At 35.8% G+C, this 11684-nt stretch overlaps 2 protein-coding genes across 2 annotated transcripts in view; both read right to left on the bottom strand.

Moving 5' to 3' along the window:
- Positions 1 to 3165: 3165 nt before the first annotated feature.
- LOC112022213 (actin-related protein 3) overlaps positions 3166 to 11684 on the bottom strand; it is a gene marked incomplete in the record, with an annotated part of 8981 nt that continues 462 nt past the window's right edge. Inside the window, 8 exon segments of the mRNA XM_065760969.1 lie at positions 3166 to 3716; positions 4354 to 4452; positions 4583 to 4708; positions 5638 to 5748; positions 6352 to 6471; positions 6670 to 6762; positions 9317 to 9463; positions 10690 to 11149. Of these exon segments, the coding sequence (XP_065617041.1) occupies positions 3636 to 3716; positions 4354 to 4452; positions 4583 to 4708; positions 5638 to 5748; positions 6352 to 6471; positions 6670 to 6762; positions 9317 to 9463; positions 10690 to 11149 (1237 nt within the window).
- Positions 7295 to 9195, bottom strand: LOC136062230 (actin-related protein 3-like). Its single transcript, XM_065761048.1, has 2 exons — positions 8704 to 9195; positions 7295 to 7477 (listed from the first exon to the last, which is right to left on the bottom strand). Exons 1-2 carry the CDS (start codon positions 9151 to 9153, stop codon positions 7295 to 7297), a joined length of 633 nt encoding a protein of 210 aa, XP_065617120.1. The 5' UTR covers positions 9154 to 9195.

The raw sequence follows: 11684 nt of genomic DNA, 5'->3' as shown, positions 1-11684 counted from the left end.
TTATAATTATTTACGAATTATTGTGTTAATTGTAATATGAACATATAGATAATCCTCCATTAATCCCAAAAGAGAAGATAATGCTGGCCACCTAAAAGTCATTTCAATCACCACTAGATTGTGACATAAAGGGAGCTTTTTTTTCGATAGTGGTATGGAATAGATGAGAGTGGAAGAATGAGCAATGGGAAATAAGATGAATGAGAGTGATGTACCAATTTTCTCTCTCTTTTAGGATGCTGAAATTGATAGGCATGTACTCTTAAAAAAAGCTTGTTATTAATTTTATATATATAGTTTTGGTTTTGTTTTCCCTTTCATCTTATTTGCAAGTCCGAACAAATTCTCGAGGGATGTAATTGTAGGACACTCCACTATTTCCCTACTTTCTACGACAATGTTCACTTTTTTTCGTTTTCTCATTTTTTCTGACTTATTAATATGCCAAACCCCAATAGAGAATTGTCATATTGAAGCTGCATAAGGCCAATTGAGTCAATTAATGATTAACAAGTAAGAAGTAGACAGAACAAGGAGAGCTAAAAGCTGGTGACTGCTTGGCAGAACATNACTCTCTCTCTCTCTCTCTCTCTCTCTCTCTCTCTCTCTCTCTCTCTCTCATAATGGATCTTGTCTCCTTTCTAGTGTTAGCAACAACCTATAAATGGGAAATTTTGAATTGTTTACCATGTGTCAAGCTCCTGCTTCTCCTTGGTGTTTTGTTTTTTAGTGTAGCTAGTCCAGTTGTTAGCTAGTTCTATTTGAACACGAGTAACTAACCAAACAATTGTTAATTTCTTTCTTAAGCTTATTTTCTCATTTTCTTATAGGTTGAGCTCCATTGCTTTTGCGTTTGATAGCTTTAGAGTGGGTGGAGTCTCTCTAATGGCATTTTCCTTGTTTAGGCTTCTACTTTTCTGTCTCTGAGCTTGCATGGAGTGTCTTTTTCAGAATTTTGTGCCTAGTTGGCGAGGTGAGAAAATTATAGGTTTTTTAATTACCTGTGTCATACCACCGCACACTTTTGGTGCGATGGTCACTCTATAAGTATAAATGTTTGTGGGGTGTGGGGGCAAGGGTTTGGGTTCAAATCGCTAAGAGAGAGTTTCACACACATATATACTTAAATTAAGTTAAAGTGGAATTTCTGTCTTGTATAAAATAATAATAATAATAATAAAATTACCTTTGTCATGTGGTTTAGTGAGGAAAGAAAATAACGGGCTTTGATCCTAGTTAACTTTTGGAGAAATTTTGGGCTTTTGGTTTATTGGGCCCATTTCTAATTTTGTACCTTTTATTGATTGGGCAAATATCACCCACTAAGATTCGACCACATGGCATGTGAAAAAAAAAAAAAAATCTCCAAACAACTACAATGTAAGGTTTTGAAATTGTTATTTTTTCAAGTAATCATTACAAGATGTATTTATAATTAACGGGTAACTCTTGCAATGCACCAAAAAAAAAAAAATATATATATATATATATCAACAAAATATGATCTTTTCTCTTTGATTTTTTTTTTTTTTTTGGGTGCCATTTATTAAAAAATATGATGTGACAAGTTTTAATGGACAGGGTAAATATATGAATTTTTTTTATATGGACTTTATATAAAATTTAAACTCAATTAAAAAATATTTTTCAGAATAACGACCCAGAAAAATATGGGCTTCCATTTTATATGGAAGCCCATATATTTAATCTGATTTTTGTTGTATATTAGTTCATACCAATTAGAACTCAATTTTTTTTTTTTAATTTGAATAAAGCAATCCAATTCTAAACAGAGTCATTAAGTTATGTATGTTCTTTTTTTTTTCTCAAAAAAGAAGAAGTTATGTATGTTCTTTGTCAGAAAATTATATTATTTTAATTACATTGAAAATTTTCTACAAATTTTATAATTTGGCCTTTTATTTCTTATAAATATTAAAATATGTATCATTCCAAAATATTTTTCAATAAAATTTCTCATGCATAATACGAAGTAACTATAATTCTTTTAAGGGTTTTTTTAGGAATATTTAATATATTTTGTTATTTAGAAGTTAAGCAGGAACAAGTGGAATAACTATGATAGAATGTTCATTATGTTCATCCTTCCTAAGTATTTCTCTTGAAAGTGGGAGGAACAATTATCACTTTAATAATTACGAATTACATTTTTTTTTTTTTTTACTTCTTATACATCAATATTAATAGAGTAATACCTATTAATTTGCATCCCAACTGGTCCACTAATTGATTGATTTTATCAACAATTTCAGATTGTAGGGTGGACATTATAATTATTTACGAATTATTGTGTTAATTGTAATATGAACATATAGATAATCCTCCATTAATCCCAAAAGAGAAGATAATGCTGGCCACCTAAAAGTCATTTCAATCACCACTAGATTGTGACATAAAGGGAGCTTTTTTTTCGATAGTGGTATGGAATAGATGAGAGTGGAAGAATGAGCAATGGGAAATAAGATGAATGAGAGTGATGTACCAATTTTCTCTCTCTTTTAGGATGCTGAAATTGATAGGCATGTACTCTTAAAAAAAGCTTGTTATTAATTTTATATATATAGTTTTGGTTTTGTTTTCCCTTTCATCTTATTTGCAAGTCCGAACAAATTCTCGAGGGATGTAATTGTAGGACACTCCACTATTTCCCTACTTTCTACGACAATGTTCACTTTTTTTCGTTTTCTCATTTTTTCTGACTTATTAATATGCCAAACCCCAATAGAGAATTGTCATATTGAAGCTGCATAAGGCCAATTGAGTCAATTAATGATTAACAAGTAAGAAGTAGACAGAACAAGGAGAGCTAAAAGCTGGTGACTGCTTGGCAGAACATACAATTGCTTCTTGTAGATAGCAACCTTTTCATGAGTTTTTGGTTGTAATCTGTAAAAGCTCAATTCTCTCGTGAGTTTGTCAATGCAATAATTTTGCCCACCCTTTTTACATACTTGGGACTGTTAAAAGGGTATCATAATAACTCATTGAATGTCTCTTGCACTCAGTGGTATTGCACTACACAAATTTGAAGGTAAAGTGAGCTGTTTCAATTGGGGTCCATGGGATGGCTATACCTGTTTGAGAGCAATTGTACATTGGAAGAATTGAAGTGAAAAAATTAATTGTACAAATTATCCAAACAGGTAGAGAGAATTCAAGCAAAAACATTTATAACTCAAATTAGTTCTCATATTACAACAACTCAATCGAAATGAATTTTACTTCCTACCTAAGAATGTACTTGGTGGACTACTCGTTCTTAATTTTTTTCTTGTTTGAAAAAAAAAAATATTTTACCAACTCTATCTAAGCTGAACATTAGAATTGCATTTCAGCTGGGTTAACGTTTGCCCCAATGACAATGGCCATTCCCTTTTGGCTGCTGAGAGCAGAACTGCTACCCCCTAATGAAAGAATGGATACAGGAAACCCACATATTCTTACAAAAATGAATCTGAACATATTTTACATCCCCTCCCACCAACTCAAGAAAATTAAATGCCGAGGAAGATAGGGTGAAGTGAATTGAAGTGCATAAGGAAGGTGGAAATGGCGAGGCATTCCATTGAGCATCTTAATCACAAAACAATGATCAGCCAAAATGGTTTTTTGCATCAATACATGCCCTTGAAAACAGGATTAGTTCGGCATATGCTAGCACCATACTCCTCATACTCTGCTTTTGTATGGCAAGCCTGCAGGTGGAGTCAGAACTTCAAGTTAAAAATCAAAAATTCATTCACTGAAGAATATTTAAACTTGGGTAATGTTAATGATGAGCACAAGAGAAAGCAATGAATCAAGCATCAAAAGCATTGATGAGAGGATTTTACTTTTTACTTTTCATTTGGGGGCTGAAAGAGTGAAAGGAGGGGGTGGGGCCTAGAATTGGGCATCACAAATGTGTTACCATTTTGTTGCCAAGCTGAAATGATGGGAATGGAATTTTACAACATTGCATATTGCTAATGCCACACAATGCAATCAAGAATGTCAAACTCCACCTACTTCCTATACTTACAAGCTTCTACAATTCCCTTTATGGTGGTTAGATTTTTAATTCATATTAGCTGTCCCAGCTATTGTCTTCTCTGGAACCAATGAAGTGGTCCCTTCATTCTTGAGAAAGGACAAGCATGACAATGTACTTAATAAATGGGATGTAAAGGCAATAGGCAACTAAAAGGTGACAATCAACTGCAACCACTGAGAAACCACAATGTCTTCCACGGTGAAGCAGAATATGAAATTGAGGATTCATGTGAAAAAAAGTAAACGTACACGATAATCATTATAGTTTTGGTCCATTAAGATGAGAGGCAAAATTCATACCGCAAAAAATTCAGGTGTTGATGCAAGTACAGAGCCTCCAAACCAAACTGCAAATCTCTGGATGGGATGGCTGACTACATTAACTTCTACTGGTTGTGACTGGAGGTCCAGAAGAGAGAGAGCACCAAAGAGGGAAAAAATTGCTCAGCCTTTTCATATCATGAATAGCTGCACACATTTTATATATTACAAAAATAGAAGAAATAAAAAATATGTTAAATACTCTTACTTTTATTTCCCCACCAAGTCGAGCTTCTGATGCAAGAACCCTGGCATCCACAATCTTCTTTAAGTCTCGTTGCAACCTCCTATGGAAGTCCTTAAACATGGTTGAGCCTCCAGACAGTACTATATTCTGAGATTTACCACACAAACAAAGGAGACAAAAACAAGTCAGTGAGTTGTAAAATAAAATATTGTATATAAACCATCATCTCTCCCCACCCCCTCAAAAAAAAAGTAACAATAGCCCCTCATTAATGCATAAAAATAAAATTTGGTATAGAACAGTGCTTGAACCTCAAAACTAAAGTAATTCAAATAACCATATGATGGATAAAAAGAGAAAAATCTCATGCTGAAGTTTGGAAGTTGAAACAATCATGTTTTTAAGTCAAGAACTGTCCAACCATGGATAATCAGCAGATTTTTTTTTTTTTTTTTTTTGATAGGTAAGAAAAATACTCCATCAGCAGAAATTATGGCAAGAAAGTTCTATGAAACTGATGGATGGAGTTGAAGATCCACCTAAATCTCAAGACCCATTTAATAATTCATAAATAAAGGTGCAACTGTACAAGCCCACATCACTACATGTCAGTCCTCCAACATAGTTGCTCTCACTGTGGTGTGGACACCAGGTTCTGACACAGGAGGGCAGTGACCTTGTGATTGAATGATGGAGGAGTAATTGACACTGATTAAGACAAAATTAAAGTTGATTGATTTTATTTTATTTTGTTGTTACTTTCATATCAATTGATTACAGTCGATTTCCATATCAGTTATGGCTGATTTCATATGTATTTCTTTATTTGTGGTAGCAATGGAAGCCCTACTTAAAGGCTCCAGAGAACATTGCAGGACACAATGAATTTAGTCAAAATTTCTCTAAGCTTGGTGGTTATTCCAAGCTACCCAAGGTGGTGAAGCCTAAGATTTATTTTGTTAACTTTTTTCCTATTTTTGGTACAAACCATCTATGCTGCATTACACTGTTCCATTGGAATATACCACATCTAATAAAAAAGTTTGCATAGTTTTCCTGGAGCCTATGTACTTCACCTTATACAAAGCTCTTCTTGTGTCAATTGGTGCAGACTGAATACACTTGTCGATTACAGCTGGTAGGGGGGTTGAAAACTCGCTGCTATATATTTCAGGATTAAAGAAAACCTATAAACAAGTCAAACAAATCATCAGAACAAACAGCAGTATGCAGTTGGTTAAAAGCTATTCAAAAGCTGTGTATTATTTCCAACCTTTTTCATAAATGCTTTTCAAAGTTTTAAAGAATTATCTCTGGACGAATGACTGAAAATTATAGGTTAAGAGAGTCTCCAAATACAGTTATCAAAGCCAAAACTTGAAATCATGAAGAATTTACATCCAGGGGAAACTTCCTTATTCTTTGGTTCCATAAATGGAGTTCACTTTAATTGTTTGAGAAAAAGAATAATCTAATGTCTGCCACTGACAATAAATAGTCTTTGATCAAAGAGACTGTGGTCTGGGTAAATCTTCATATAGAAGTATATAAAATTTTTGTAGAATCAAAAGATTGATAGATACGACACCAATACAGGCCATGTGGAATATCAATTTAATACAAACAGGAATTGACAAAATTAGTAATGGCGAGGCTAAATTTAGGAGTGAACATTTCATTACTGAAAAACGAAATAACAATTCAATGGAACATCTACCAGAAAAATACAGAACAGGGATGAACTAAGGTATTGGGGAGGAGAAGATTGTCAAAGATAAGATAGATCAAACCTCAGGGCCAAGAAACCGTTCATAGCCGATATCACAAGAGTATGGTGCCCCAGTCTTTGGTTTAATACCTCTCCACTGCTTAACATATTTTGCTGGTTCTTTGTCATGCTTATTGAATTCCTGAAATCATTGGGAAATGAAGTTATCATCAAGTAATCTAAAGATTAAAAATTCAGATCCACACAAATATCCAATAGAGAAAGTAATATGAAGAGCTGATAACTTGCAATATAATGCCCAGGGCAGAGTAATAAAGAAAAATTACATCCATTTGTCCCAGGATCTGTTCAATCCAAACTGTAATGAAAGTAAGTTCACCTTGACAATGTCAGAACAAGTGTAGCAATATGTTTCCTTCACTTTCCGAGCCACTTCAAATGAGTCTTCAGGGGGCACATGCTCTCCTCTTTCCTACATGAAAAAAAAAAAAAAAAACGCAAGAATCCACAAATCAGTCATTGAAAGAGCTAAATTTACCATATTGATGCAGTTAAAACTGTATGAATCCAACAATGAAGTGACTGGGAAATATTGTATAGAATGGACCACATTTTTGTCTTAAATATCAGTGCACTGACATGTTACATTGATGACATTCTAAAAACCCGGCCTCAGTCAGTCTACTATTGAGTGTTTTCTTTAATGAGGTCCTTAAAATTGGGTAGACAAAAATATTCCAGGAAAAACATATAAAGAATGCCCATTTCTGTAGGAGCCACATACCAAACCTTTATGGTTATGTCCATGGCACTGTTAATTTGCTTATTGCTAAATAAAATTGTAACTACAAAAGATATTACACCAAAGACATTATTCTTCATTTATAAGTCAACAGATCTACAAACTAAACAACTAAAATCTACCTCATTATGACTTGGATGCAATAATAGGTATACATTTGAAAACAATGACCTTCCAAACAATCCCAGCACAACCAATTAATTTACAGTTTGTATGATGAGTTACAAGGAGAACATACCCGCATAAGCTGCTGGACGAAAAGAGTTACATCTTTCCCAGCAATAGGAACTGACTTAATGCTACTCCCAATGACATAACCATCTGCAACAGGTACAACATGTGTAGCCCCATCTCCAACATCCACTACAACCCCTGTCATCTCACACTAAGAAGAACTGTAGGTCAATCTAAATGGAAACTATCAAAAAAATATCAAAGATAACAGTAGAAAAATGTACATAAACACAGATCTATATATATATATATATGTAAAAGCCATAGAATTAAAATTTATTTAAAATAACAGAAGTACAGAATTTCAACACAACCAATTTACCAGAAATAACAATAAAAATCATTAAACCAGCAACAGCAAAACAAAACTAAAACAACCTCTGATGAATTTCTTGAAAATACACCTTCATTCTGGTTTCATATTTGGGTGGAAAAGCAAATAAGAAATAAAAAAGAGTAGCCAAGCTAATGGTTATAATCTTGCATAATTGAGCTCATAAGATTAATCCGCTTATGTTTAAGGAAATCATTAGATAACAGCTTTATCAAGCTGGTACCTGCTGGGGTTCAAGGGATACCCCAATGGTTCCAGCACCTCTTATGGTGCCTGAGGCCTGGAGTTTGAACCCCACCAACCCCCTCCCACTACCTACCTAGCAAAAAAAGAGCTGGTACCTGCCACCTTTTCTTGAAAAGTACTAATCACACTACTCTCTAGACACCACCGCCTGCTGCCTTCTCTCTTTCTCCCACTTCTCAGATATTCCACCATAAAATACTTGCCATGAAGTGACAGAACTAGCTGGGCCTTCAAGTTGGTTTTATCCCAAATTCATATTGGAACCTTTATTCCCATCACATGTAATGCGAAGCAAGGTGCTTCAGTGTGAAATATGTAATTAAGCTGGTAAAGCATGCGTTTGAGCATACCTAAGTGTGAGGAAGTGACCTGTACGCATAGCTCTATCCTACAAGTGTATTACTTATTGTGTCACTTACACCTCCTCCTTATAAGTTTTTCTCAAAAATGAAATTATGAATTATCATCAAATAGTTCAAATATTTTTTTGGCTCTAAGGATAGTAAAGTTGGTATGTTACTGCCATTTCCCAACACTTCAGTTTTTCTTTACTGCCTTCCACCTTGCTCTTGCAAGGGGAGACATGCCATTTGGGCTAGATCATTGCGCAATTTCTCAACACCTAGGCCTCTATCAAATACTCAATCAAGTTTAATGAACTTTCTTGTTAGTACTAGTAACCTAATTCAGTTTGAACTCAATTGAACATTATTCTGAATTTGATAAGAGCTGTAAATTTCACACTCCTAAATCCAAAAGAACACAAACTCCTACAATTGTTGAGCATTGAAACCAACCTTAGATGTAGTATACCCGGCCGCAAGAGCGAGCACCGAATTCACTCCTATATAAAGCCCAGGAACATTGAATGTCTCAAACATAATTTCACCAGTATACTCGCGGCTCTCTGGTGCAGTAAGCGGACTCTCGGTCAATAAAAAGTAATGGTCCTCCGGATCACACCGCAAATAGTTGAATATACACTGCTGCCAGAACCGCTCCATTGCGTCCCAATTTTCCACCTGGCCATGCTGAATTGGATAGCTGAGATTGTAAGTAGTACTAGATCGAGATCTCGCAACTGCCTCATCCCCGATGAAGAAGTCAAGATCGGCCATCACACCAGCACTGTGTTGCGCTAGCCAACTGGCTTTTGAGGAGCTTCGAGATTGGTTCAAAAACGACTCGTTTACTGCAACTACTGTGGGAACAATAAAACATGGCTCAACATTACCGGCGAACCCCATCTTAGTATACCTGCAATAACAAAAGGCAGAGCTTATAGAATACCCAATTTATTATGACTTGGATGCAATAATAGGTATACATTTGAAAACAATGACCTTCCAAACAATCCCAGCACAACCAATTAATTTACAGTTTGTATGATGAGTTACAAGGAGAACATACCCGCATAAGCTGCTGGACGAAAAGAGTTACATCTTTCCCAGCAATAGGAACTGACTTAATGCTACTCCCAATGACATAACCATCTGCAACAGGTACAACATGTGTAGCCCCATCTCCAACATCCACTACAACCCCTGTCATCTCACACTAAGAAGAACTGTAGGTCAATCTAAATGGAAACTATCAAAAAAATATCAAAGATAACAGTAGAAAAATGTACATAAACACAGATCTATATATATATATATATGTAAAAGCCATAGAATTAAAATTTATTTAAAATAACAGAAGTACAGAATTTCAACACAACCAATTTACCAGAAATAACAATAAAAATCATTAAACCAGCAACAGCAAAACAAAACTAAAACAACCTCTGATGAATTTCTTGAAAATACACCTTCATTCTGGTTTCATATTTGGGTGGAAAAGCAAATAAGAAATAAAAAAGAGTAGCCAAGCTAATGGTTATAATCTTGCATAATTGAGCTCATAAGATTAATCCGCTTATGTTTAAGGAAATCATTAGATAACAGCTTTATCAAGCTGGTACCTGCTGGGGTTCAAGGGATACCCCAATGGTTCCAGCACCTCTTATGGTGCCTGAGGCCTGGAGTTTGAACCCCACCAACCCCCTCCCACTACCTACCTAGCAAAAAAAGAGCTGGTACCTGCCACCTTTTCTTGAAAAGTACTAATCACACTACTCTCTAGACACCACCGCCTGCTGCCTTCTCTCTTTCTCCCACTTCTCAGATATTCCACCATAAAATACTTGCCATGAAGTGACAGAACTAGCTGGGCCTTCAAGTTGGTTTTATCCCAAATTCATATTGGAACCTTTATTCCCATCACATGTAATGCGAAGCAAGGTGCTTCAGTGTGAAATATGTAATTAAGCTGGTAAAGCATGCGTTTGAGCATACCTAAGTGTGAGGAAGTGACCTGTACGCATAGCTCTATCCTACAAGTGTATTACTTATTGTGTCACTTACACCTCCTCCTTATAAGTTTTTCTCAAAAATGAAATTATGAATTATCATCAAATAGTTCAAATATTTTTTTGGCTCTAAGGATAGTAAAGTTGGTATGTTACTGCCATTTCCCAACACTTCAGTTTTTCTTTACTGCCTTCCACCTTGCTCTTGCAAGGGGAGACATGCCATTTGGGCTAGATCATTGCGCAATTTCTCAACACCTAGGCCTCTATCAAATACTCAATCAAGTTTAATGAACTTTCTTGTTAGTACTAGTAACCTAATTCAGTTTGAACTCAATTGAACATTATTCTGAATTTGATAAGAGCTGTAAATTTCACACTCCTAAATCCAAAAGAACACAAACTCCTACAATTGTTGAGCATTGAAACCAACCTTAGATGTAGTATACCCGGCCGCAAGAGCGAGCACCGAATTCACTCCTATATAAAGCCCAGGAACATTGAATGTCTCAAACATAATTTCACCAGTATACTCGCGGCTCTCTGGTGCAGTAAGCGGACTCTCGGTCAATAAAAAGTAATGGTCCTCCGGATCACACCGCAAATAGTTGAATATACACTGCTGCCAGAACCGCTCCATTGCGTCCCAATTTTCCACCTGGCCATGCTGAATTGGATAGCTGAGATTGTAAGTAGTACTAGATCGAGATCTCGCAACTGCCTCATCCCCGATGAAGAAGTCAAGATCGGCCATCACACCAGCACTGTGTTGCGCTAGCCAACTGGCTTTTGAGGAGCTTCGAGATTGGTTCAAAAACGACTCGTTTACTGCAACTACTGTGGGAACAATAAAACATGGCTCAACATTACCGGCGAACCCCATCTTAGTATACCTGCAATAACAAAAGGCAGAGCTTATAGAATACCCAATTAACAAAACATTTCGTCAAACAGTTGGTGTCCCTGTGAGTTTGCATATCAAAATCAAATAAATACGACTGCCCAAATGAATATAGCGAAAAATAAGCAAACCCAATTGGCCCATTCTATTGAAAGACAAGAAGAAGGTGATGGTGTGAGTGATTGAGACTTAGGCTTGGATCGCAGCGAAAGCAGCGACTCAACACACAAGAGTTGGTGATTGTTGCTCCACCCATTTCATTTCTCAACAGCAACAACAACAACGACGAGCGTGAAAGCTGAATAATATTAGTCTCATAAACTTTGTCATCACTGTTTTTGTGCCCCCTGAATTTTCAAAAAATATTTTTTGTGTGTTGTGTGTATGCGTGTCTGTTTTGGCGTTTCTTCGATGCTTTTCTTCGCAATCAAAACAACACACCCACTGACGACTGACATCTCTTTCTTTCTCTTCTCAAGACTCTTTCTTTCTTTCTTTCTCTCTCTCCTCTCTCCTCTCTGTGGGAT

Source organism: Quercus suber, unplaced genomic scaffold (genome assembly GCF_002906115.3).
Source record: "Quercus suber isolate HL8 unplaced genomic scaffold, Cork oak 2.0 scaffold_18, whole genome shotgun sequence".
NCBI classification, from domain to species: Eukaryota; Viridiplantae; Streptophyta; class Magnoliopsida; order Fagales; family Fagaceae; genus Quercus; species Quercus suber.
The sequence above is the reverse complement of the archived record's forward strand: the minus strand, read 5'-3'. Positions and strand labels throughout refer to the sequence as shown.